The sequence below is a fragment of the Schizophyllum commune genome (assembly GCF_000143185.2).
Source record: "Schizophyllum commune H4-8 unplaced genomic scaffold SCHCOscaffold_7, whole genome shotgun sequence".
Lineage (NCBI taxonomy): Eukaryota > Fungi > Basidiomycota > Agaricomycetes > Agaricales > Schizophyllaceae > Schizophyllum > Schizophyllum commune.
Genome location: NW_026089544.1, coordinates 1,530,788 through 1,556,351, shown reverse-complemented (window position 1 = coordinate 1,556,351; position 25,564 = coordinate 1,530,788). Strand labels below are relative to the sequence as shown.

Here is a 25,564-nt window from a genome sequence, read left to right as displayed (position 1 = left end):
GTGACATGACGAGACATCGCGTACGTCTAAATGTGGAGGCAAGGGTCGCAGCCCAAACGCGCCTTTCCCCTGAACTGGCCCTTTTACGCAGTTACCAGCACGCGCGATGGCTCCGGGAAAGAAGAAGACAGCGCGAATAACGCCATATGGTGCGTGTCGATGCCGCCCCCGAATAAACCTAACCCCCAGGAATAGCTCCTCCTCCTTATCCTGGCACGTCCAAACGCAGTCCCATCGATGTGGACGCGGAAGAGAATGTAGAGACGAACCTGAGGTGTACCGTCATTGTGAGGGAGGCGAGAATCAGGAAGCTTGCTAGGCAAGTGGATAATCTGAAGAAGGAGGTGGCCAAAGAACGAGAGGCGCGGGACCGAGAGCTCGCGGACTTGGAAGAGGACCTTGCGAGCGTTAAGAACTTGGTATGTGATAGGTACCTGCATTGGCGAAGCTGACGTCGTAGAATGCTGCGCTCATCATCGAGCGAGACACCCTTAGGAGCAAGCTGGACCGGGCGCGAGACGAGATGTACGGAGCGCTTGAGGCACTGTCTTAGTAGCTGAGAAAAGGGTATTGATGGGGATGTAGAGAAGAAACGGAAAAATGAATGTCATCGAGGCACGCGAGTGAGCTGGCAACGGAAGTTTCTTAAAGAGTGATAGGGGTGGAGGGAAAGGGAGTGGTCTAGAACGCACGTGAGAGCAAACGGATGTGATTGGTCGCGGCGAAGTATGTGGTTCGGACGGTTTGGAAAGTGGGGGTGGGTTGTAAAGGATGAGTTAAGTCATTTCATTCCTAACTCACCAACATATGGGGTGCCCGTACTACACAAAGTGTGCTAACAGTGTGCTACGGAGCCAAACAACGTACCGAATCACCATTGCGGCTACCCCCTCCCCCAACTTGGGGTCGCTTCCTGGTCTCTCCGATACGCCGTGCTTACATCCTATCCCCCCTCAGCTCCCATGGTCTTGAATATCATCGCTAGAATTGCTCGTCTTGAACACGCGGGTGGCCTCCCTTCGACGTCGAATACGGAGGGTCCTATTGAGCAGTGTGTGGCTCGTTTGGCTCTGCAAATAGGCCCCCGTATGGTGGTAAACACCCGAATAGCCACAGAATGTATGATTGACAATTCAAGTGGGAAGCAGAGGGTTTGCGGTGTAAGTAAATAAGCACATTGTATGTCTGCAAGATGTATATATATTATATGCGAGATGGGGAATGGGTGCGCGGACCGCCCACTAGATCGACGGCGACCGTGCACTGGTGTGCACTTGTTGCTGTGGAGGGCGCGTGTGAGCACCATTCTGTAGGCCAAGGCCGCGCAGAGAGTCGAGCAGTGCGTACGTGCGGTGTGTACGTGCAGTGCGGGATGGCGAACACCACGTCGCCCAAGGCGTCGCCGCCGGACGCAGCGGGAGCATGATCGGGTAAGATCGATCGCTCATCAACGACGCCCTTGACGCAGGCCACGATGACCAGGAGTGCATCGAAGGCCATGTACAGTACCAAGCGCCGCGGGCAGATCGCGGTGATCGAAGAAGCCCATGGGGCGTAAACGCTTCCGAGGGTGCTCATAGCGGTATAGGGGCGATCGAAAGGACGGATCCCTCCCTCGGCGGCTTCGAGCATCGAGCGCTGTGCGCAGAATGTGCTTTGCGAAGACAGCCTCAAGCGCGAGGGATGCGGAGGGAGGGATACTGCGCTGTGCCTCTGCCGGACGCGGGCGAGCGGTGATGATCGAGTTCAGCTGACTCTCATCGGCTACCACGACGCCCTCGACAAGCCCGATCCCACTGCCATGTCGTTAGACTGCACTGCTCGCGCATCTGAGTGTCTGAGCACCCTTTTCGTGCGATTCTGCAGGCATCTTCGCGGTGTCGAAAATTTTCGACCGCTTTGATCATGGTGGTTCGGGGAAGGGCGTCAGTTTTGGAACGAAGAAGACGATAGCGCAGTATGGGCAGGTGTGGTTCCGGGACTTTGGCGCCTCTCTTATCATGGGAAGCGACATATTATCTTTGATTGTTGATCATGCTCACCACCACCGCCTCCGCTCGCCTGCCGATCTCTTGCAGCATACCAAGTGGTGCAATTCGGAGCTCTATGGCGACGAGATTGTCCAGATCATTAGACTGATCCGTCCCCCGCCACCTCCGGCCGCTGTCAAAAGTGCGCGCTTGTGCGGAAAGTGCAGGGCTCCGGGTCATCGAGGTCAGTGATACGACCTCAATCGGCTTCCTGGCATGTACTAAAATCGCGCTCTAGCTAACAGTGCCAAGTGTCCGATGAATAAGGAGCCTCCACCCATAATCTGCACCACCGCTGCATCACTGCACCCGGTACCGACGTCAGCCCCATTACGGGACATCCCAGTATCTTCGGACGTGCAACGCACGACTTACCCTCCAACATGGCCATCTCGCCCGCTTCACGTATCACAGAGTATTCAATATGTACATGCGATACCGCCTGATTTCTTCTATGGACGGTCGTAGCACCTATGCCGCTATCCCTCTGCAGCTACATCTTCTTGATCTACAGATTGTGCCTGTATACCATCCGCTAGCGTCGAGTCCTCGCTATCATCTATCACCTTCACAGCCAGCATTGCTGCCCCCTTGTCCATCATATCGGGAATGCTATATACGCAGGCACGACCGGGTTGAAAGTCATTCGGACGGCTTGATTTTAAATGACTACATGCCACCTGCAAGCTCAAACCTACATTCAGTGGCGCGTGAGCATCCGTTGATGACAAGTGAAAGTTCCTATCCATGTTCTCGTGGCAGTTGCGGTACAGATCAAGGAGGACGGACTCCTTGATGACGTGCTCCTTGGTGAAGTTCGAGCCAGTGCCACCATGGATGACCTGAAGCTCGGGATGAGTATGCACTACGATACAAGCGTTAGGGAATAATAGGATACCTTGGTTTTGAGGTTGTTTTCCTCCTGCACCCAGTCGAGGCCTCGGAACTTGCCAGCACGACCTGAAGGATTGACGAGACTATTGTAGCGTATGACCCGTCTGTGGAAAGTGTCATGGGGGCGGCCAGGCACTAGATTGTATTAGAAACCTTACCTTAGGTCGCTCGGGAAGTAGTCAGCATGCAGTATGGACAATGACTTGATCATTGCGTTGGCATACTTATGCTTTCCCGTCGCCTTGAAGAGAACCACCCACGGTGCAAACACCACCTCGACTCGCCCGATATCACCTATGTTCATCGCGTCGCTGAGCTCCTCGTATAGCAGGAAGTATCGGTGAATGAGCGCGGTATTTTCGAAGACTTCATCCCGTGCCGCTGAGGGTTTGTGGCGCGCGTCGTAAGTGTCACATCCCCGAGGGACATGGGACAAGACAAGCGATGACGCAGCGACCTCCAAGTCGTCGAGCGATGGCTCTGAAGCAGCGAACTCATCCAGCGATGAATATGGGGCCCCCGACCCCGCAGCCTCACGCCATGCATCAAGACGCAGGACAGCGCCAACATGCATGATGACTTCGTGCATCTGTCGAAAGCGTGGGTTCGATCCGATCTTGTTCGAGTCGTGAGGTCGCATGAGCGAGACGAGGTGGAGGACAGAGCTGGGGTCGCCTTTGCCGCATTTGTTCCTCAGAAAGATGCGCCAGATCGCGTCGGCGGCAGCCATTTTGAGATGAAAGAGTCCAAAAATGAAGACAATGAACTGAAAGCGCCTGAAGGGGGTGGCTTCGAGTGACCGGTGCTCGATTACCGACATGACACGCTCGTAAGTCCCCAGATCTCCGTGGAAGAGCAATACGTGGCGTGTGATGTCAACAAGATGGGCCTGCGTGCGCGCATCTTCAACGTCGTGGACATCGCCCACCCCAGCCTGCCTCAAAATGTCGGAGATGACATCAATGTTACCACTGACAGACGCCTCGCTCTTGTCCATCATACGCAACGGGGCAGATTGTAACTTGACCAGAGGGATGGGATCGATGAGTTCCGGTCCCTTCAGCGCGCTCCTGAACTGATGGAAGTACTCTGGTCCATCGTGGACAAGCGTATGGAGGAATTTCCACCGATTGAAGCGATCACGGCGGCTCAGACCCAAAGGATGGGGAGCTGCCGTCGGATCCTCCTGGTGAAGCTGAGATATAAAGGAAAATGAATATTTCGGTTGGTCTCGGATGAGGTGCCGTGGGTTATATGGACTGTGCTCGTATAGCAGCTCCGAGCACGCAAACATCTCCGGCGTCGCACCGTGGTTTAGGCGAAACACGAAGCCAGCAGTCATGTGGGCAAGAGTGTCGCCTAGGTTATCGATACTGGAGGTTGCGAGCGCAAAGTTGATGTCCATGTTGTCGTAGGTATAGCCGACGGTCAGAGACTGACCCATCTCTCGGAGGTGCTCTGTAGCCTCTTCAGAGAGAGAGTTAATGGCGTTATAGACGCTGTCTTGAGAGATCGACAGCCCCATGCGATGAAGGCAGTCGACGACACGTTCCGGTGTGTTGCACGATTTCAGGTAGATGCCGATGATAGACTGGAATGCATTACACTTCTGGTTCGTGCCGTGCATGAGTATACTAGTGCAGACGAGTTGTTTCTACTGGCGCGTCAGCATGTGAATAACACAATAAATAGTCATGAGACGTACCATAGCTGTAGCGTACTCGCGGCGGCGTTGTGTTGCCTCCGATGGACCAGCCATCACAACATCTCCATCCCCATCTGCTTCCTCGCGTCGCTTCCTTCCACGAAGTAGCGCCCCCAGGAAGCGCCATAGTTCCGGAGCATCCTGAGAGATAGATCGTGCCATATCTTCGAACTGGACGGACATGATCTGGTCCTTACTCGCAGACGTCGCCTTGAAATGCCATCCGCGCTCGATATCAGTGAGCTGCGCGAGGGATCCCTGGAAGAGTTCTGTCACATGCTGTAGTGACCATGCTGTGACTGCTGCGCGCGAGGAGCGATGCGAGGAGAAGAGGGATAGAATGTTGGGCACGCCGGCGAAGTGTGCACGGATGATGGGATGGTCGGAGACCATGGTGTGATTGACCGATATCCATCTCAAGAGGTCGTATATCAAGGCTCCCCGAGAGTCGAGAATGTTCAGTATATTCAGAACGCTGCTGTGGTCTAGCATAGGTAAGAACAAAGTGGTGAAGTAGTCGCGTCGAGGAAGCCGGAGGCAAGCACGCGGCGCGATCGATACTCCCAAAGGGGAGCTCGGTGAAATCGGGCCGTTGTTTGTATATGTTTTCGTCCAGCCGGCCCAGGCTGTTAAGGGTTGTAGTGTGAGGATCTTTGTGGTTGACAGGTTCTTCGCGCTAACCGTCTCTGGTCCGGTGTTGTTCTCGGTCATAGCATTGCTCCCCGCTCACTCATAGTCCGCCCTTGAACAGCCGCGGTCGGGTGGGTAGGAGCCTGAACGTCGCAGAGATCAAGTGTAAGAAGCTGATGCTGACAATTCAGAGGGTGTATACATTACTCAAAATTACGACAAGATATACACATTGTAGTAGGGAGCCAGAGTACGAGTACAACGTAGCTTACGGACGTCCAGTAAGGACTCCAGAGGGGATTCCGGAAATATCGAAGCGTACACAAAGAGTCGAACTGCCATCCTTCGAGTTCACGTTCGTCCTTCACCAGGCAGGGTTGATGGGACCATGTCTGAGGAGCGGAAGGACGTTAGCAGTATACAAGAAGATGAAAAAGCACGCACGCATTATGGTGATGCGCAATCATGCCTTGATTGCAATAAAGCCTGGGTTTCGCGGTTGTCGGGCAAGCGCTGCATGCAAAGGTGACTCGAAGGAGCGGCGGCTTGACATTGGGGTGCCTGCACAAGTACCGTCAGCATACGCGCTCCGATAGGATCATGCGAGTGGACGAGAACACGCAGGAGAGCGATGACACGCGGAGAAGGGGCATGTAAACAGCACACTCACTTAGCAGTATAATGATTCTGAATCCCATCACCTATCATGTACTTCTTCGGCTCCTTCCAGTTGACCATTGGCTCGCCTTTCTCGAGATAGACGATCTTCTTCAGCTTTGCGTCCAAGGTATACGCCCGTTTGACCGGAGGGTGACACGTCGGGCACACAATATTATCGCGCGAGTGGAGGCGGTAGCCACGAGGGAGCATCGAGAGGTCGCCCGACTTCGCTCGCGCGGCCTGGTCTACAATCTCGGGGTAGGCGCGCGCCAGGGCTGCGAGTGGGATGGTCAGAACACCAGAAAACAAACGATGAGCGAGCGACGCACTCGCATAATCAATATCCTCCAGGTCGCGGCGGAACGCCTGGAGCAGGCCGACGCACACGGGCGTGCGCAGGAACTCCCGCACGCGCCTCTTCTTCGCATCGACGCCGAGCCGCTCCTTCTCGCGGATGAACTCGCCGATGCTGATGCGGACGATCAGCATTCTAAGCACCCAACGCCGCGACCCCGCATCGAAGCACTCACATCTCCATGTTCTTGTTATGCGACTTCGTCCACTCGCGCTTGTAGTCCACGAGCCAAAGCATTGGGACCGCCTGATAACCCCGCTTGGTTTCGAGCTGCAGTGAAAGCGTATAAGATCGGGGCACGCTTAGCATAGGGAACGACATGATGCACACTCACCGCGCCCGTGAACAGATGCAGCGCCCACTCCGCCTCCGTCAGCCCCTCCTGAATCTCATCCGCATCGGCGGCCTGCCGTACAAATCCCTTCAAGGGAGGAAGCGCACTTGGCGCAGGAGCATCGCAGATGACCTTCCTCGCAGGCCGCCAAAGCGCGGGCCGCTCGTCGATGTGCAGCTTGAACGCGCGGCAGACGCGGCGCAGCACGGCGAGGTCGTGCGGGCTGCAGCTCTGCATGACCTGCGGGGCTAGCCTTCAGCGATCCGGCACTGGGCAGCACACAGAGGGCCACAGCTACGAACCATATGCAGCACCTCCGGATCAAGCACCGTCGTATTCTCGCCCATAAGCATAGCAGACTTTGCGAGCCGAGGCAGGCGGGAAGCGACATCTATCTCCTTCTCAGCGACGTCCGTTCCAGGCCTGCGTGGGCTTCCGGCGACGCTCAGATCCTTCTGCGCGTCGGAAGGAGTCATCGTCGCTACCCGCCGACTCGTGTTCCCGCCTAGGATATTGCAAAGTCGCTGCAGAGGGGCGCTCATCATGGCGGGCGAGGAGGAGAACGGCCAGGAGGCGCTCGATGAGGGAAGAAGCTCGCGGAGAGAAGGAAGTGAAGGCTCCCTCGGCAACTTGAGCATCGGTCTCCTAAGCTGTCGAATATGCGTCGCCTGAGCGGGCCGCCAAGAATCAACGGAAGTAGAGATGCGACCTCACAGGAACGGCCAGCAAGGATTCCCAGATACATTTCATGATAGTAGAGTCAATGCGCTAGTGGGGACGCAGGAGGTAGGTAGCGAAGTAGAGGTTGTTGCCACCAGACTCGAAGACAAAGTCGGAATGAGGCGTCAGTCGCGGACACACGTGACGAGCACGTTGTTCCCCACGCGAACAAAGTTGAAACTCGAAAACAGGCCTCTGCAGCGGGCAGGAGAAAGCGAGACGCTCGTAGGGTGCTCAGAAAGAGTGTATATCCCGGTCACACCCGATATAAACCAAGAAGCGACTGTGTACAATAGCTTGGTAGAGGAACGCAGCGAGGAAGGTAGCGCAAGGGAAGCCAAGGGACTATGATCTCGTTTACCATCTAGCGGACGGGGTTGATGGGTCCATGACTGTAATTTGATACAAAGCGTGAATAAAGGCAGGCATCAGCGAAGACTCGACATACGCATGATGATGATGAGCGATCATGCCCTGCGGGCAATAGAGCTTGACCTTGGTCGTGCGCGAAGGACAAGCTACACAGGGATGGGTGACTTGAACGAGGGCTGGAGGGACGTTAGGATGCCTGAAGGAGCGCCGTAAGCGCTCAGTCGGTAAGAAAGTACCCCAATATAAATCAACCTACTTCGCCTCATAATGATCCTTCAGCCCATTCGAGATCATGTACTTCTTCGGCTCCTTCCAGCCCAGTATCGGTTGACCATCGGGTCCAAGGTACATGAGCTTCCTGTGGATGACCTTGTACGGGCGAGGTACTGCTGGCGGAGGATGGCACTGCGGGCAGGCGACCCTGTCGCGGGAGTGGAGGCGGAAGCCCACGGGGAGCATCGCAAGGTGACCCGTCTTGGCTCGCGCGATTTCATCCACCATAGCAGGGTATGCGCTCTCGAAGGCTACAGCGTGCCACTGTGAGAAGACTCGAGAAGGAGGGAAAAGAGAAGAGGGGGAACGCACACGTCCAGTCGATATCCTCCAGGTCGCGTCGGAACGCATGTAAAAGGCGCAAGCACGCCGGAGTGCGCATGAACTCCCTCACACGCCGCTTGCGCGCGTCGAAGCCGAGCCGCTCCTTCTTGCAGACGAAGTCACCGAGGCTGAGGTGGGAATAAGCATGAAAGTAACGAAGAAGGCTGATGGAGGCGCTCACAGTGCCAAGTTCTTCTTCTGCGACTTGTTCCACTGGGAGTTGTACGAGTCGAACCAGTGGCCGGGAACAACCATGAAGCCTCTTTTGATCTCGAGCTGTGACGAAGCCTGTGTAAGCTGTCCCGCCACAACATAGATGCATTCACTCACCGCGCCCGTAAATAGGTGCAGCGCCCACTCCGCCTCGGTCGGAGTCTCCTCGACGTCGCTCATTTCAGAGTCTTGCTGTCCCGTAGGTTGCGTTGCTGGTGGTACCGCTGGCTGCCCCGAAGAGGCTTTGGGGGGAAGCGCAGTGGGCTCGGGCGCCCCTGCCACACTCTTCCGTGCCGACCGCCAAAGGGCGGGTTTCGCGTCGATGTGGTCGCGGAAGGCGCGGCAGGTCTGGTGTAGCATGGCGAGGTCGTGCGGGCTACAATTTTGCATGATCTGCCGGGGGGAAGGATCAGATGGGGTCAGGTTAACATGATGACGAGCTGGAGATGACAGTGCGTAGGGAGGTACAACGCACCGCATGTAGCACCTCGGGGCCCAGGACCGAAGAGTTCTCGCCAAGCAGCGTAGCGGGATTCACGTCCCGAAGCGGGGTCGGGCATTGATTGAGGTCCATGGAGCTGAGCGTGGATGTCAGGGTGTGAACGTTGGGCGTGGTCGCCTGGGTGGTCGCATCTCGCCGTCTACCACCTTTCGCGGGCAGAAGGTTGCGAAGCCTCTGGAGGGGAGCGCGGAACATGGTGGGCTGGAAGAGTTATGAGAGATGTCGCAGGATGAGGAGAAGGAAAGCGACGCGCCTTCGGCAACTAAAGCGTCAACGCGCCATCGCCGTCCGATAGACTTTCTGGTAGCCGGTGAAATCGAACTGTGACGAGTGACATGTCACGGTTCCGACGGACTGAACCAAGTCAGACTTCTGCGACCCCTGCTACGAATGCTGCAGAGTGATGCTTTCAGGGGAGACGACGGTCAGGTTCTCAGACAGAGTGAGAGGGAGAAGGGAGTGTTATCAAGATTAGGCACATATGTAATGTCCAGTACTGTAAGTATACCAACCAAGTCACTGTCGTCGATAGCATGTTCGCCTGCCTGGTCCTACATCGCTCTTCACATTGCGGCCATCCGCGTGGTATGCCAAGAAACTAGCATAGACGATACTGCGCTGCATAGGCTTAGGCCATGCTCGCGGCCATCGCCTGCATTTCCGCCGCCATAGCCGGATAGTTTTTCGCAAACTCGCTTTGTGCGAGCGCAGCCTGGAGGAGAAGATGAGTACAGTGAACACGAGCAAGAAGACAGAATCACGCACATATTTGTACGTCAACGCATTCATGAGCTCCGGTTCTGAGCGCGCGAGCTCCGCTTGCCGGTCAAACATCTCCACCGCACGGTCGACCTTGCTTTGCTGCAGGCTAAGCTGGGCGAGGGTGGCGACAGCGGCTTCGCATTCCGAATCGATCTGGAGGGCTTCTGCGCAGCAGCTCTCCGCGGCGCCGATGTCCTGCTTCCACTGGTAGAGCGCAAGACCCTTGTTAACCAGAGGAAGGACGTTGGGAGAACGCCTGGAAAAATGTGTTCAGTAATTCTGCGCAGTAGTGACGACGAGGGTGCTTACTTGGACTTCTCAAGCTCGAAAGCCTTGTCGAACTTCTCAACGGCCTCCTCGAAGCGTTGCTGGTCCATGAGGAGCTCGCCACTGGAGGGACGGTCAGTATGTGAGAGCACGTAGGGGCAAGATGACCGTACTAGTAGTTATGCGGCTCGCTCCGCTGGGGAAAGGCAACAAGCGTGCGACGGAAGATAGCCATGCTATGCGCGACGTTGCCCGCCTTGTACTCCGCAACTGCGTTCTGAATGTGGCTGAACACAAACTGGTCGTCAATCTCCGTCGACTTCGTGTAGTTCTTCGACGCTTCCATGAAGTCGCTCATGATGAACAGCACCTGCCCGCGGTGGTAGTAGATGTCCGGGTCGTTCGGGTTGAACTGGATCGCGCGCTCAAAGCACTCGAACGTCGATTTCGGGTCGCCTTGCTCCATGTGCACGCTCGCGAGTTTGACGAGGCTCTGGGTGAAGGAGGGGACGAGCTTGAGCGACTCCTCGAGGTCGGCCTTAGCACCGTCGATGACGCCCATGAGGAACTTGAAGGTACCGCGCAGATTGAGCGCTTCGGCCTTGCCAGTGTCCCATGAGATGCCCTGCTCGAGCGCCTCGTTGACGAAGGTGACGGCGTGGGTATAATCCGCGGCCTCCGTAGCCTGCAGCGCGAGCAGGAGGGTGTTATCGCCCGTAGACGGCTCTTCCGGTAATGTCGGGTGCGCACGAGGGCGGAAGGCAGCAAAGTACGCGGAGATGAAGGTGAACGAGGGGAGGCGGGGCTGGCGGTTCTTCATGATTTCGGCGGCCTGCAATGCGGACAGCTTTTTCAAGACGCGCTCAACGGACGTCGCGGCGGACTGATTCTGGAACTTGTCGAGGATGGTTGCCGCGGTGAAATCTGGAAGGGGTTTAAGCACGTACGGGATAGGACAGAAGTATTGCACTCACCCCGCAATGCTTCTCGATACCGCTCAAGAGCCTCGAGCGCCGTCGCGCGACGGTTGAGAGCCTTGACGTACTTCGGGTCCAGTCGGAGCGCTTCATCGCAGTCGGCGACAACCTCCTCATACTTTGGCGGGGAGAGATTGATGTAGCCTGTGAGATGAATGTCAACTAATGCGGGACGACCGACTACGGGGCCATGACGCACAGGCCGCGCGATTGCTGTAGTAGACGGGCTCAGACTTGGGGGAGATCTCGATGGCGCGGGTGTACAGCTCAGCCGCTTTCGCGAATTCGCGGGCCTGATACGCGCTGTTCCCCCGCGCCTTGAACGAGTTCGCGACCTTCTGGCGCTCCTGGCAATCAATGAGCAACATCCGACGTCAGCGCCAGCGCGCGCACCTCGCTCGACATGGCCGCGATCTCCTCCGTCGTGTACACCTTCAGCTCTGCTCAAAGGTCAGCAGCGCACCTACGACCTATGACACGATCCACGCACCCTCCTCCGGCGCCGCCTTCGGCTTGCGCTCCTCCAGGATGGGGCCATCCTTATCCTTCACCGTCTTGCGCTTCTTGCCTCCCTTCTTGCCTTTCTTCGCGCCCTTCTCGACGTCGTGGGCGCCCGGCCGCGACGTCGAGGCGAAGTAGAGCGCGCCGCCGACAGCAAGCGCGGCGGCAGCGCTGCCGATGAGCACTGCGCGCTTGTTTTCGGCGACGAAAGTCTGCGCCTTCTCGAGGAAGCCGGCTGAGGTTTCCGAGGACGACATGGACGGCGGTGAGGGAAGGAGACAAGTGGGACACGCGCGACACCAACGACCGCGGTGACGAACGGGAGCGGCCAAATTTTGGAGCTCGGGCCGCCTGAATGTTCGAATCTCGGCCTCGCCCCTTTTACCTTAGGTTCGCCTCATCGAAGCCGTCCAACCTCTTCACTGTCCATAGCACACAGCAGAGCGCACATATTCGTAATTATCTCATGGTATGTATCTCTACACTAACTTCGCAGGCTTCCCCTCAATGGGAACTCGCGCGAGCGCAAACGGTGGCACCCGTTTATCCGTCCCGTTCTGGAACCATGGTCCCAGCCAGTATTGGGGCAAGGTGACATATAAGTAGCCGTCGTAGCCTACACTATGAAAACATAAGCTCGCGTCTCACTCTAGTCCGAAACCCAATCGCAGCTCAATGGGAGCACTTACGCTAGCGTGTCCGGCCAGGCGATGCGCGGGTCGCGCACGAAGGGCTCGATGAGGCCCGTGTCGGGGCTTAAGATGTTGATGGCGTTGTGCTCAGGAGATGTGAGATATATTCTGCCAGTCGTATCGGTCTCGAGACCGTCAGCTTCGCCGCCGACCTGTGCAAGAAGTAAGAGTGAGTGAGGAAGCACGGGCGACCAGTATCATGTGCGCACCTCCCCAAGATACTGCACCGCACCGGCAGCCTTCACAATGGCAGAGGCATCGTGCAAGGGGTTCGCACGAAGTAACTCCGTAGGTACACGGTACAGGTCCCGGCTCGCGATGGGTGTAAAGTACGCATACTCGCCGTCCGCAGACAAAGTGAAGCCTGCACGAGACCATCATCGCGTCAGCGCATCGTCGCATATCCCAACCAACTTCACGCACCGTCAGAGCCTCCCCCAGTCGGGGCTGGGAAGCGGTAATACGGGCTACCTCCGGACGCCTGATATGTCGGAATGCCAAAGACGGAGGGCAGGAAGCCAGATGTCGGGCGCACGCTTGCAAATCCGCCGAGGTGGCGCCAGGATTCGCAGGACGCAAGGTCAACGACGATGAGGCCAAGGGCACCTGTGATGGCGTGGGACAGGGCTTGTATCGTGTTTGACGCTAGAGGTAGCGACTCACCACTATCCGCAATGTATGCGAACCCCGCATCACCCTTGGACAGGTCGATCCGCAGGTCGTTGAGAAACCCATGAGCAGGAAGGACGGTCTCTGGGAAAGTGATGGTGGCGAAAGGAGTGGGCTCGCTCGTCACCGTCTCGTTGTTCGATGACATGCTGCTTGACTTGGAGGTAGCGCTCGCCGACACATCTTCCGTCTCATGTCCCAAATCAAACCCAACAAGCTTCGGCCCACCCGGGAAAGCCAGCGCGTTGTCGCCGCCCTCATCCGCCGGACGCCCAGTGTCCAACGCCCAGAGACGATCGAGTGCATCGAAGACGACTGCTTGCACATTGATCAGGTGCTCCGAGTCGCTTGACCCATACTTTACGCCTGAGGAGGCGTTGAAGAGGTCATCCGGCGGTGTGTTGTAGTCCTCGCTGGGCCATGCGACGTCGTGGGTCGAGTTGACGATCTCGGCGAGGGTCTTAGGGTTGGCTGTGAGGTTGCCTCTGGTGGGTTGTCAGCACGTGAGGGGCAAATTGATGACGGATAGCGCACCGGTTGAACGAGATGAAGGCCCGGCCAGTCGAGCTCACCGTGATACCCGTGGGCGGATGCTGGAAGAGGTGGACGATCTCGATGGGAGGCCCGTAGGTTCCGTTGTCTATCAATCCCGGCGATCCCTCCACAGGCTCAAACTCGACGGCATGAGTACCTGAGGCGAAGGCAAGAACGGTGATGATGGACGTCGAGAGCATACTGAGGGGCCTACGCTGGGTCAGGAGGCGTTCGCAGCCTTTCATAGGGAAACAAGTCACTTTATACGGCGGTTCGAGGGCCCTTCGCAGGCGTTGTGTGAATGCGCGCCTGCTGACGACATGGTAGAAGCGAAGACGACCTTGTGTCAACATTGCATGCTTGCCACGGGTAGACTAATCGCAGCTACGATTGAGCTGAGGGGCACGTCTCTCTCCACAGAAATCTGCCATTTTTGAACGCACGGCTTTGGTGTCCATACCCGTGAACAGAAATAATGGCGCAGAAAGGGACGTTATTCGATCGCCCAGACAAGAGCCGCACAGGTGCGCGAGAAAGAGGGTCCTTCTTGTCGGCTTCGGGCCTTATACGCGCACAACATCCTGACGCTCGAAGAGAACCGAACTCGAAGACCGCAGATCGAAGAGGGAATGCCGCAATGACTTCGCGCGCTAGCGAGTGACGTAGGAGTCCAACGCGCCATGGGTGTTTCTCAAGAGCGCGATACGAGCGCACTCGCTCTCACTGAGCCTTCTCAAGGAGGAATGACGCATTCTGACAGAGAGGAAACGCGGTCCGTCCGGATCGAGGTCGGAAAGGACAGAATCAAAGAGTGTGTTTGGCCTTGCTTATCAGCGCACGCGGGCATTCCACATGTGTGGGGTGGCGTCAAGTCGGGGGCAAACTCTTCCTCTTGTCTTGCCCACTGCTGATACAGTTGACAATCGACTCCCGACCCTTTTGATGGGACTACTCACTGCTATCGAGAACGACGCTATCTGAGGTCAAAGGACACCTCTTGCTTGGATAAGTGCGACCGTAGTAAATCAACCATCCGAGTCGTCCGCGAGTAGGCGTAGACCCTTCTACTTCTCCCTCAGCACGCCTACGGCTTCCTGGACGGCAAACCAGTGTGTGTATCTGTCATATACATCAAGAGATATGTCGTTGAAATCCTATGACGTCCAAATATTCTCCAGGTTTGGGCACAGGGTATGCAGAAACAGGGCAACCTGGCGAAGGCCGACGATATTCGCACCATGAAGGAAGTCCTCAAGGATGAGGCTGAAGTTCCCGGGCTGCCACTTGGGGTCGCGCAAGCTCCAGCCAATCGCTCTGACAAGACGAGAGCGAGCAAATACGAGTTCCCAATCCTGGCGAGCAAGTGTTCGTTTGAAGCGCTACAAGAGAAGTGAAGTCTTCGTGCTGATTGTGCTCAGAATGACACGCACCATGATTCGTTCACGGCCAGCCTTGGGACTGATAGTCCGCGAGTCTTCAGTTAACAGTCGCGGCAGCGGCGCCGGGGAGGGAAGATCACTCTAGAGCAAATCATTCGCCATGGCCGTCCGTGCCTTGGACACGAGTGACAACGAGTGAAGCGTGCGCGCATCGACTCTTCCACCGATGTCAAACTGCGGGAAGCCCATGCCCATAGCGACTGCTTGATGCGACGACCACCCGACGCACTGACAATAGTGAGTGAGCTCACCAGTGAATGTGGCGCAGGTCAAAGTGGGATGGACGGGCAAAGCTAAGCACACACGGAGCTCATAGTAGAGGTGCCCACCAATGGGCTAGCGCGTCTTGGTACTGAATAGTTGCCTGCTGCGCGAATGAAATGCAGAGACAGAAACAAGCAAAGCACGTGTGATTGTACTTTCCTAGATCACGAGACTTTCATGTGATCGATATACAACTTTCCTCTCCAGCGTATAGGCGACGCAAAAAACCAGGACCTGCGTAAACTTAACCAGCTTATATGTGTTAGTAAGAGTATAACTCTGAAGGGCCGTTTCACGGCAAGGCCCGCTACCAAATACATGTAGCCTATAACTTGATTTTGGACTCAAGCAGCTTCGACTAGCGCTCCTTACAGGCTCAGGACTAGTATCCCATAATGCATCTGGCATACGAATATTTTCAGCAGCACGAGTGCTGCTGCTTATTAGATCTGTGGTCCTCAAACATGTCACGGTCAATCATACTTGTCCCAAGGACGAGGCACTGTTCGCTGCCAAGGCCCATACTCAAGGTGCCGCATTGGATTCGGCGAGCCCCAGTGCGCACTCGCACCTTTGCCTATTGCACGAGCGCTCCTTCACGACGTTGTTCAGAGGGCCCCCAGCCTCCGCGTGCGGCTGGCACCAACTGCCTTCCCCGCGCTTCACGCGCACGCTGTCCGCACCTCGGACATTTGCCGATAGTGGGCTTCCTCAACACCGTTCCGCTCAATGCAAACAAGTGGGAAGCATTGGCTTACGTATGCAGAGGTACGACCATACAGAGAAATTTGACGTAGTCGCGAAGCGTATGAAGTCCCCAGCAGCGAAGCAACGGCAGAAGGATCAGCAAAGTAGCGAACTCGGAAGAGAGAGCGAATAAGCCAGTCTTCGTGGGCGAGTTTTGAACACGGTCGAGGTTGCTCGGAATTATCTGGTATACGGTAAGGGAGTGACTGGAAGGCCTGAGAGGTGCGTGATGTGTTCTCCTTCCAAGAGAAGGGCGAAGAGTAGGTGATGCAGGCAAGAGCCAAGGTGCATTCGGCCGATGCCGAGGAGTCTTATCATAATCTGTGGGGGCGATTGAGATACGGTTCTCGGGCGCGAGAGGGTGCGATATCGCAGTCGTCGTCCGACAGTTACAGAAACTGGCGGGGGTAAGGACGCCGTTGAGCGGACAAGGAGCATTGCCATCGTAAATGACCGCAAGGAGAGCGGGAGAATATCTCGCTCTCAGGGGCAGCCGGGTCTGGACTCAAGCACGTGCCGGCACGTGATGGCTTTGCAGGATGGGCCATTTGCGATCTTGCGCTTCGTCCCTAAGACCCACTACCATAAATGGTAGCGGGAATCCGTTATTATTTTGTAGATAATGGCGAAGGCTAAAAGCGTGAACCAGTGACACCTGCCGGGCTTCCCTCCCCCCACCCCCACCCCCAACTAGCAGTTGCGAAAGAGCTTGGGGTTCCTCAGCATCATGCCGACTGTTCTGCTGACCAGTCCGACTCCCTTCGTCACTGTTACCGCCGCTTGCTACATTACCAGATGCGTGAGCGGGGTCAGATGGTGCAGTCATGTCGAGCGGCCAGGCATTATAAGTGCGTCGTCCCGGCCCCGTAGACTGCTCCGACAGTCCCATCGGTGGCAATTCGGTCAGGTATCTTGGATGTACCTGCAGCGCTCGCGGTATCCAGATCTGGGGTCGCGGTTTTGATGTCTCCCCGATTCCCATTTCCTTCAGAGAGCCCGGTAGGCGCAGGTTCGGGGCGGCTTCGGGAGCGTAATCGCTGGCCAGCAGAACCAAGAGGTGAGAGACCAGAGCTATAGCCGAAACGAGGGTCAAGCCGGTATCGACGCCTGTCAATTGGCTTATTTCCCCTCTCCGCCTCGACCCGCCTCATATGCGTGGAGAGGAGACCGCGAAGTTTGTCCATGTTTTCCGCCAGTATCTGCGGCGCCTCCTTCCATGAACAGCATGCGGCATAGTCGGCAAGCGAAATGGCAGTGTTCTCGAAGAGATCGCCAGATGCGTTCTCAAAGAGGCCGCCAGCCGCGTTCCCGAGGAGGTCGCCGGTTGCGCTCACTGGCGGCTTTTGCTGATAAAGCTTGTCCTCCGGGCATATATAGTTGATCGTGGTCCGGATGCGCTTTAGCTCCCATTCCATAATGCTCTTCCACTCGTGTGGTTCCTCTGAGCCTTCCACGGACTGCAGACAACGCAATGCAGCGCGGACCATGCGGAACAGCCAACGCCAGATGATAGGATGCAGGATGGCTGTCTCGGCCGAGAATTTCGATGTATCGACTGCCTGCCGGACTCGGATAAGCAAGGTAAGATCACCCCATGCACCTGCATCACCGCACAAGCGCACGAGTAGCATCACGCGCAAGCCAGCGTCCAGTTGTGGGGAGGTGACAAACCCCCATCTCTCGGTGAGAGCTTCCCAAAGCCTCGAGCGCGCAAGATGATATGCGGCATATGGAAGATGCAGGATAGCTCGGGCTAGTCGCTCGGCAGTCTTTTGATGGCTGGACAAGACTTCTTGAGGCTCCGTTTTCTCCAAAGCCGACAGTAAGTCCAAAGCAGGCGGCTCCATTTCGGAGGACTGCATGTAGCGGAAGGTGATGGGCAGGGCCGAGAATGCCTGCGCTGAAATGTGCACCGCAGAGACGCTGTAGGATGAATTGCAGAGCCAGCGCAAGGACGACGCGGCCAGAAATTCATTACGCTTTTCTATGTCTGCTTTTTCGCGCGACTTGAGATCAGCGGAATGGAGATTATGGACCGGAAATCTCGGGCGCATCGGGCTCTTGCACCCCACGAGGTTAAACACATAGGCCAGTAAAGAGACACAGATAGCGAGGATCCAGGAGGGCAGATGGATGATGACTTTGCGTACAGCCAGGATATAGTCGGCAATCTGGGTTCTGTACGCGCAGTGTGGTACTAAGATGGGCATTACGACGGTGGCGGCGTACAACAGAAGAGTGGTTGTTGAGAATGCGATGATTATGAGCGAGATGACGGAATCCAGCGGGGCAGCATAGACAGCGAGTCCGGCGAAGAAGAGCAGCAGCGCGATGGTGAGCAGCACGGGAAGGCAACCGATGATGAAGGGAACATTCCAGCGATTAAAGCTCCAGAATCGATACTGCCGGGCGTACGCGTGATCTCGAGGGGAGCCTCCCGTCATTGAATTGAACTGCTACAGGAGCGTAAGTAGACTCATGAAATCAAAATTTGTGGCGCGTACCTGTATCCATTGCTTTGCCACGACGGAGACCAGAGCAGTCAACAGCGAGACAAGGAGGCTGGTAAACCACAATCCATTTACCCACAAGTCACCCCTACTCTGAGTCTGGGAGTCAAAAGAAAGCTGGGAGACGGGGATGTCCTCGATCGGAGTGCCGGTGGCGAGAGCGCGCTGCACACGAGTAGACTCATAGACAAGGGATGCTATAATTTTCCCATAGTCAGAGTCTAGTTTCTGGGAGCTTTGCGCCACGAATGTGGTGACGACGGCAGAGAAGAGACCGGCCTTCCGAAGTAGTAAGTACCTTTATGAAAAGTCGAGCGAAAAACAACGTACGAATACCAGGAGCACATCAATAGAGCCATTCATCCCCTTCACCATCTCCGCATCAGCCATCTGGGCCTCGTCGTTATAGACGTTCCACACCCGCGCTTGTGGGCCAAGCTCCTCGCCGTATGCGTCCGCCTTGTATTTGGCTTCGTAGTCAACGTCGCTGTGCCTGTAGCGATTGTACGGCTGTTCTTGCCTGCCGTTGAGAAGCTCGGACTCCGAGTCCTCGGGTACATTGATAGTACCTGTCCTAGCTGGAGGAGGCTGTGGTGGAGTCGTTACCGGAGGTAGTTGCGATTCATCACGAGGCTGAGGCTGGCAGGCGTTTAACGGGGACGCGCGACTACGCCGTTTGCTCTCGTCACCCGTCGCGGAGCGGCTGGGCGTTTTTCGGAGCCGATGGGCTGCACGATCTGCTGCAGCCGTTTGCGCTGTAGGTCGCACAAGGGGCGAGGCGCTCGACGCTGTCGTCGGTTCGCCTGTGCTGGTCGACATGCAAGGTGGTCCTTGAGGTGCACGAATGGGACAGGCAGATCGTAGGCAAGCTTTTTTCGTCGACGAGGAGAGAATGGAGAGCGTCCAGATGGCCCAGCTGCAGTTACTTGTATGGCTCTTGAGCTGCGCTGTATGTCCGCTGGCGTCGGCTGTTCGCAAGGGGCGATTTCTGTACTAGGATTGCAGTTGTCATTTCAGCCGCCATTGCCGTATCGGGACGAAACGGGGCATAGGACACAGGAATAGACCGAGTTTCAATCTATCATTCGAGGTGTAGGCTGAAAAAAGGGACGGATGAATGTGAGTACGCTGATGCGGGGAACGAGGCGCATGTCCAAGTCGGTGAGATATCATGCCAGACCTTGCTAGATTCCATTTTAAAACACATATCCGAGCACAAGAGGCGCGCGCAGGAGCGATGGCCGGAGGCTGCCGAGCTGGGACTTCTGACGAGAAGTTGCAACATTGAACGACATCTTGAGATAGCGTGCACGTCCAAAAGGAAGGTGCAATGAGGCTAGCATAAACCGAGTGCCGACAGATCGGCGGCTAGACCTCTGGATTGAACGGAGTGGCTTCTTTTGGTACACCGATTCATTCGTACAGTACTTAGGAAGAGAAGCAGAAAGGGATCTCCTAGCGGAAACTTGATGTGAATATCACCGCAGGTCTAGGGCAGGAGGTTAACTTTGGACGTACAAGAGGCGAGTTCGCAGTTGCCGCAGGAGCAAAGGAGCTTGCCGCGTATTTTGACGACTCAAATCGCACGTGGGGCTCACGCGGATATCGTTGGGTGGGTACACTGATCTTGTCCAGGACCCTCATACATATACTTGCTGCCGTTGTCGATGCCACTAAATCTAGTATCGACTAAATCATCGTTGCATCTGATACTGGCTCGTCGGAATGGTTCCCGCGGTTTTCATTTCGGCAAAGGCAGGATAGCTTGAACTTGCAAGTTAACCTCAGGCTTGCGTCCCGACTTCGCTAACTTTGCGCTTCCTTTGAACCTTTCGCGACGATCTTGCCTACGCGCGATCTCCCCGTGGTCGATATTTGTGAGTCTACATTGGGACTATGGGAAAAGACGTGTAATCGCGTCCATTTGAGCGCGTGTTGACACTCCAGCGAGCTCCGCCATGGTCACCGTACAGAGGGAGTATCCAGATGTGTCCAGGTGGCGGGCAAGCCCACTAGCATGACGGAACAAGAATTCGAATGTCAAAAGGCAGGGCCGCGATTCGAACGCGCAAGGGCTCCCGACTGAGCCACCGTGCCGGTAGGGGAAAGGGAGAGGGCCGAGGGGTGCGTCGAAGTCGGCCGCGTCGAGGTCGAGGTCGCGTCCGCAGGGTGTCCGCGCGAGCAGGGTGACTCCACAGCGCAGTGCTCATCCCGGCTGACCAACACACCCTAGGATATGCGGACCGGGGAGGACATTATCGCTGTGGTCCTGAACCCGGACGACGCTTGCGGACGGCGCCGAAGTCGAGGTCGAAGTCGCCGTGGCGGTCGTTGTTGCCGTCGAGTCCACGAGGCGTCCGCGCGAGCAGGTTGACTCCACAGCGCAGTGCTCATCCCGGCTGACCAACACACCCTAGGATATGCGGACCGGGGAGGACAGATCGCTGTGGTCCTGAACCCGGACGACGCTCGCGGACTATGTCGGTGTCGGAGTCGAAGTCGACGTCGCAGGCCGCCGGGGCCGTCGTCCAGCGAGCGAGACCGAGCGGAGCAGGTGATTCACCAACGCCAGCGCCTTCCCCAGCTGATCGGTCACCGTTAGGTGCGGACCAGGGCGCCTCTGGCAACAGTGGGCCTGAACCCCGGATGTCGCTCGCTGGAATGCCGAAGTCGAAGGCCGTCGTCCACTGAAGAGGTATGTTAGTGCAAATCAAGTCAAGCGCCGGATGCAAGCACTCACCTGGGAGGGAAGGGAAGGAGGGGAAGAGGATGGGGAATGGGAGACTGAGGCGCCCGTATATATACTACTGGGCGGTGGCTGTATCGACTTTCCGCAAGAGCTGTGCAGAAGTACACTAAACATGCGCGCTAAACAGAGACAAACAGTGGCGCACCTTCGCGACGGCCAGCTCGCCCGCCATCTTCTCCCCCGCCTGCAGTGGCGCTCTCAACCGTTCCCTCTGCTTGTAGACGTCGCGCAGCATAGTAGAGCGCGTCGGTAGAGTCATTGATGGGTGCGAGATCGGAATCGAGTTGTTGAGATGGATGGGGCAGCACCGACGCCGACGACCAAGAGCGTTCGGGACAAGCGCTCTGCCCCACGTCCATCCCCGCCTAACGATCGGCCCCGCCTCGTGGAGTGCCACGTTGCGCGCGTGCGCCGAGGACGAGGGCGGCGGGCCGCGCATGGGCCGCGACGGCGGGCGCGTCGGCGAATGCCGAGCGCTGCGGCCATATTGCACAAACACGCGCAACTTCCGCCTTTGCTTCCGCGGCGACGCTGCCTTCGGTCCGCTCATTTACCGGCAGTCATCACGGTGCACAAGCGCCAGTTCACTTGTATCTCTCCGACCTCCACAAATTGGCTTGGTCGATCAGATGCTCGCACCTCGGAGCGCTGAATTGGAAGGAGGAGAGCAGGTTGAAGTTGAAGGTGGAGAAGCATCAAGGACATGAAGGAGCAAGAGCACTTAAGAAGTGTTGACCGAGAAGGGTGTCAGTATCAGTTGCTCTCTCCGTTGTATCTGATGCAGCCCGTGAGCCGTGGCATCCGTAGCTTTCTGACATTCGCCTTCGCGCGACATGTCCCGCGACTCGTATTTTCTGCGTATACTCAGTCCGAATTCTGACCGTCTTTGCGGCTGCCAGGTCCCGCCATGTCGATGTACCTCCTGTTTGCGGTTGCTTGGGTCTATTTTGCTTATGAAAACGGCGTGCAGACGCTTGTCCCGGAGTGCAGCCTCATCAGGGTCCTCGCCGCGTCAAGTAATGTCGCTGCTGTCACAATCATATACGATGGCTCTCACAAGCCAGTAGACGACGCCAATCGAATCGCAGCTTCTGGATGAGCGACCTCGTCCTCATAGGAGAGCCCCTTGACGATCTTGAACGACTCCCGCAGCTATTGAGAGCCTCAATATCATGCAGCCCGGCGTTCGTCGTGGTAAGGATCCAGAAAGCTTCTTGCAATGGCGCGCTTCTGACGGCCTTAACAGAGATGTGCGCGCGGCAGAGACGTGCTGAATGTGACTTCGCGCACGCAGCACGGTACGTGTACCTCCATCCGACGAGTATCCGTTGTTTGACAAAGCAATACCTGCGGACGGGATCTCTACCATCGACAGCACCCTCACGATCTCTGTCAACATTTTCGGTCCGCTCGACAACCGCTCGACCTTCCATATGTCTGAGTCTCAGCATGTCGTTGCCTTAGTCGCTTTCGTTTTCCTCATCATCTAGACAGCCTGTTATGCCCTTCGAAAGCATTTGGGTCACTCTACATCCTCGGCTCGCGTTCCAACCATGACTACGGACGGCGCACACTGCGTGGACCTTCAAGTCGCGACATGTTGAATTGTTGACCGGGGTTCTGCTGGAGTGTCACATGAAGGGATGGAAGCGCTTACAGCGGACGGAAGACTCGTAGTCACCTTTTCGCTAATGCAACAATTTTGATCTTTGTCTATCTGGAGAGTGCACAAACGAACGAAGTCGGCGCTCAATATTCCCGCCCTACCGGGCAGGGGTCCTACCCCCGTCTGGCCATCCTCCCTCAACCTTCGATGGCGGAGGATGGAAGAGAAGGACAGGAAGCTGATTAAGGTCTTTCGTAGATAGCAATCGCAGCAACATTCAAGCCGGCACGCGGTGCATGGGCTATGTTGCGTAGGAATTGCTGCCACGCCCTTGCCTCATCAACTATCCAGCTCACACATGTTCGTAGTTTGCAGCAGACGTAATGTATACAATGATGCGACACTTGTGCGGGTGAACCTGCGTCGCTGGGCTTCAGGGTTCGAACCGTCGCAGAAGTCAGGCGGTGGACCAACAGGGATACACATATCACCGGAGATTGCCGAGATCTCATCATGGCAGCGACGAGGTAACTTTTCCTTACTCCTTCCCTCGTTACGCCAAAATGGACTCCAGCGGTATCTCCTTGTCACATCAGCATCTGGAAAGAGTTCCAGACGCGATGAATTTGATGTCCTACAAGGCGGTGTGTGACTATACGGTGCATCTCGAACGCAGACTGACCTACGGACATAGCTCGTCAAGTACAAGACCATGGACGACGCTCCAGACGAAACGCTTTTTCAGATCGTCAGCTATTGCGACAAAAGAACCTTACTCGTACTGGCGACAGTGAACAAGCGCCTCAGTGCCATCACCATGCTCCTCATTTGGCGAGATCTGCCGTCACCAGCACCCCTCATGCGCTTGGTGCCAAACTACTTCAGCATGCAAAAGATTCCTGTACGTGTCAGGTTACTACCAAGGACTCACTCGCCTCATTTTTTCCAGAGCCAATCGTGTGATTTACCCTATCTCGAACGCGAACGAGCTCGTTGCATGGTGAGACGTGTTCACGTCATTGTCGTCTACTCATTCAGTAGCATCTACTGACAGAGGATCTCAGGTTCCAACTTCCCTTGCGGATGATGGTCCACCTCCGAACCTTTCCAAGGACTATCCTCGAGTACTGCACTTCGCCTCTCTTGTCAGGACACTCCTGTTGTATCCCATCGACGGTCTCTGTTACTACGTCGCTCAGCATGGACAAGCGACGACTGCGCAGCATATCACGATGCTTGTCACCTGGGGCGCCTTCAACCTGTTTGCGCAATCGCTGGCGCTGCTCCCCGATCGTCCATTCAAACGTCTGCAACATCTCGAGGTCAACAGCATCAAGGAAGCGACATTTCAGGGCCGACTATTGTCCCGCTTCATCAGCCCGTCGACCACCACCCTGGTAACGCATTGCCCTGTCTCTCAAATGGGAGCAGTTGTATACGGCTCCGCCATCCAGTCGCTCAGCTATCGCGAACAACCTCTCTTCTACGGCGAAGTTGCCCCCCACGTCGACGTTCTTCATAAACCCTCCCTCGCCATCTTCGCTCAGATGCCGAACTTCCTCCGTGAACTCGTGCTCTATCTTCATTACGGGCGAGGACTGGGTGCCTTTCTCCGTCGTGGTGCCCATACGCTTCGCGTCCTTGACATCGAGATCGGCAAACTGGTTGATAGAACCACCGACTATGGCCTCCGACGCCTCCAGCAGCTTACTGTGAGGAACTCGTCCGCCGCGTTTGCGCGCTCTCTCGTTGGCTCTCCGTCTCTTGAGCAAATACATCTCAGTGGCCTCGTCGTAGGCGACTCGTCGGAGATGCGCACCATCTTCACAAGACTCGGTAGAGAGTGCTTTCCGACGGTCCTCCACGTTGTACGTGTTCAAGAACGTTTTCCTTCGCGCGGGTCGACTTCGTGGAACGTATCTCTGCTCGACCTCGCTCCTTTGCTTCCCTTCGTCGGCCTCACTCGACTCGAGATCTGCGCGTCTGCCGACATTGTGCTCTGGGACGCGGACTACGATTCTTTTGTGCCCTCCTGGCCGAACCTGCGCGTCTTCAAGCTCCAGTCCTATGACGCGAGCTCCCGCCCACCGTCTCTGCAGCAGCCGGTGGCGTCTCTCGCCGCGCTCATCCCCTTCGCCGTCTCATGCCATCAGCTGCGGGAGCTGAGCCTGCCGCTGCACGTCGACGCCGTCCCGGAGCTGCAGTCAGGACTCGCGCTCGGGGAGTGCTGCTTGACTACGCTCGACCTAGGAACTCGGTCTGTGATGGGGGTCGAGGTGGACCCTATGGCCGTCGGTGGCTTTCTGCGCGCCCTCTTCCCGGTCCTCTTCGACCTCGACATCACGCCCAAGGGCGAGGACGTCGATACCTAGGCCGAGGTGGTTAGCGCCATGCGAGCTTAGGGACCTAGCTTGTTCTTCGTGCGTGATGGCCTCTTTTTAGCGTCGGTATGATGCTCATCGAGTCGTAGCCCGCCGTTCTCGCCGCATAGTCGCCGGTTGCATCCCAGTTTACCCCTCAATCGTCTAGTACCGTGACATCCGTCGAACTCAGTCTCGTATTCCGCCGTCTCGTCATCGCGATACCTCCGCTGTACCCTCTTCATTGGACTTTATGGCCGTAGCTTGGACCTTCCGCCCCGTCCCTTCGCTCTTCTACTCGTGTATCGTACCTCCTCGCCACATGTATCCTAGACCCGTCCCTCGCGATACCCTGAACCATTCGCGATACCTTGTACCAACTGCCATGTCTACAAATATAGCGCTTGCCTGTTTGTGTGTCAAAGTCTAGTTCGAGAAACGCCACGCCTATCTGGTGCGAGGGCGCACCACGAAC

At 56.5% G+C, this 25,564-nt stretch overlaps 11 protein-coding genes across 11 annotated transcripts; 4 read left to right on the top strand and 7 right to left on the bottom strand.

The window, feature by feature from the left end:
* Nucleotides 1-5: 5 nt before the first annotated feature.
* SCHCODRAFT_01172436 (uncharacterized protein) lies at nt 6-553 on the top strand (the record flags this gene model as incomplete). Its single annotated transcript, XM_003030872.2, has 4 exons — nt 6-20; nt 92-149; nt 196-419; nt 461-553. 4 exons carry the CDS (start codon nt 6-8, stop codon nt 551-553), a joined length of 390 nt encoding a protein of 129 aa, XP_003030918.1.
* Nucleotides 554-1,940: 1,387 nt separating this feature from the next.
* On the top strand, nt 1,941-2,222 carry SCHCODRAFT_02504957 (uncharacterized protein; the record flags this gene model as incomplete). Its single annotated transcript, XM_050343157.1, has 1 exon — nt 1,941-2,222. A coding segment is annotated over one exon (282 nt), but the record flags the coding sequence as incomplete, so codon positions are not given.
* A 287-nt stretch (nt 2,223-2,509) lies between these two features.
* SCHCODRAFT_01154537 (uncharacterized protein) lies at nt 2,510-4,728 on the bottom strand (the record flags this gene model as incomplete). The annotated part of the gene is made up of 4 exons (XM_003031265.2): nt 4,630-4,728; nt 3,083-4,578; nt 2,929-3,028; nt 2,510-2,872 (listed from the first exon to the last, which is right to left on the bottom strand). The coding sequence occupies exons 1-4, from the start codon at nt 4,681-4,683 to the stop codon at nt 2,510-2,512; spliced, it is 2,013 nt and encodes a 670-aa protein (XP_003031311.2). The 5' UTR covers nt 4,684-4,728.
* An 895-nt stretch (nt 4,729-5,623) lies between these two features.
* SCHCODRAFT_01154535 (uncharacterized protein) lies at nt 5,624-7,153 on the bottom strand (the record flags this gene model as incomplete). The annotated part of the gene is made up of 7 exons (XM_003031266.2): nt 5,624-5,651; nt 5,704-5,820; nt 5,930-6,194; nt 6,249-6,388; nt 6,450-6,544; nt 6,609-6,848; nt 6,911-7,153. 7 exons carry the CDS (start codon nt 7,151-7,153, stop codon nt 5,624-5,626), a joined length of 1,128 nt encoding a protein of 375 aa, XP_003031312.1.
* A 539-nt stretch (nt 7,154-7,692) lies between these two features.
* On the bottom strand, nt 7,693-9,207 carry SCHCODRAFT_02668848 (uncharacterized protein; the record flags this gene model as incomplete). The annotated part of the gene is made up of 7 exons (XM_003031267.2): nt 7,693-7,720; nt 7,777-7,896; nt 7,957-8,224; nt 8,286-8,425; nt 8,479-8,573; nt 8,628-8,903; nt 8,986-9,207. 7 exons carry the CDS (start codon nt 9,205-9,207, stop codon nt 7,693-7,695), a joined length of 1,149 nt encoding a protein of 382 aa, XP_003031313.1.
* Nucleotides 9,208-9,455: 248 nt separating this feature from the next.
* On the bottom strand, nt 9,456-11,919 carry SCHCODRAFT_01311011 (ADP/ATP carrier receptor). The gene is made up of 9 exons (XM_050341425.1): nt 11,509-11,919; nt 11,412-11,458; nt 11,291-11,365; nt 11,218-11,251; nt 11,016-11,162; nt 10,215-10,965; nt 10,084-10,164; nt 9,778-10,030; nt 9,456-9,724 (listed from the first exon to the last, which is right to left on the bottom strand). The coding sequence occupies exons 1-9, from the start codon at nt 11,774-11,776 to the stop codon at nt 9,641-9,643; spliced, it is 1,740 nt and encodes a 579-aa protein (XP_050199683.1). The 5' UTR covers nt 11,777-11,919; the 3' UTR covers nt 9,456-9,640.
* Nucleotides 11,920-11,923: 4 nt separating this feature from the next.
* SCHCODRAFT_02629336 (uncharacterized protein) lies at nt 11,924-13,653 on the bottom strand. Its single transcript, XM_003031268.2, has 6 exons — nt 13,415-13,653; nt 12,875-13,365; nt 12,635-12,817; nt 12,421-12,575; nt 12,209-12,363; nt 11,924-12,140 (listed from the first exon to the last, which is right to left on the bottom strand). Exons 1-6 carry the CDS (start codon nt 13,612-13,614, stop codon nt 11,999-12,001), a joined length of 1,326 nt encoding a protein of 441 aa, XP_003031314.1. The 5' UTR covers nt 13,615-13,653; the 3' UTR covers nt 11,924-11,998.
* A 740-nt stretch (nt 13,654-14,393) lies between these two features.
* SCHCODRAFT_02629331 (uncharacterized protein) lies at nt 14,394-15,022 on the top strand (the record flags this gene model as incomplete). The annotated part of the gene is made up of 3 exons (XM_003030873.3): nt 14,394-14,525; nt 14,577-14,779; nt 14,833-15,022. A coding segment is annotated over exon 2 (171 nt), but the record flags the coding sequence as incomplete, so codon positions are not given.
* Nucleotides 15,023-16,428: 1,406 nt separating this feature from the next.
* Nucleotides 16,429-21,562, bottom strand: SCHCODRAFT_02544909 (uncharacterized protein; the record flags this gene model as incomplete). Its single annotated transcript, XM_003031269.2, has 6 exons — nt 16,429-18,320; nt 18,369-18,653; nt 18,705-19,367; nt 19,893-20,025; nt 20,787-21,061; nt 21,269-21,562. The coding sequence occupies 6 exons, from the start codon at nt 21,560-21,562 to the stop codon at nt 16,707-16,709; spliced, it is 3,264 nt and encodes a 1,087-aa protein (XP_003031315.1). The 3' UTR covers nt 16,429-16,706.
* Nucleotides 21,563-21,820: 258 nt separating this feature from the next.
* Nucleotides 21,821-22,822, bottom strand: SCHCODRAFT_02629323 (uncharacterized protein). The gene is made up of 5 exons (XM_050345528.1): nt 22,499-22,822; nt 22,370-22,421; nt 22,191-22,317; nt 22,023-22,139; nt 21,821-21,869 (listed from the first exon to the last, which is right to left on the bottom strand). The coding sequence occupies exons 1-4, from the start codon at nt 22,572-22,574 to the stop codon at nt 22,119-22,121; spliced, it is 276 nt and encodes a 91-aa protein (XP_050199682.1). The 5' UTR covers nt 22,575-22,822; the 3' UTR covers nt 21,821-21,869; nt 22,023-22,118.
* Nucleotides 22,823-23,280: 458 nt separating this feature from the next.
* On the top strand, nt 23,281-25,510 carry SCHCODRAFT_02544907 (uncharacterized protein). The gene is made up of 4 exons (XM_050343629.1): nt 23,281-23,373; nt 23,424-23,630; nt 23,679-23,729; nt 23,794-25,510. The coding sequence occupies exons 1-4, from the start codon at nt 23,293-23,295 to the stop codon at nt 25,099-25,101; spliced, it is 1,647 nt and encodes a 548-aa protein (XP_050199681.1). The 5' UTR covers nt 23,281-23,292; the 3' UTR covers nt 25,102-25,510.
* Nucleotides 25,511-25,564: the final 54 nt, after the last annotated feature.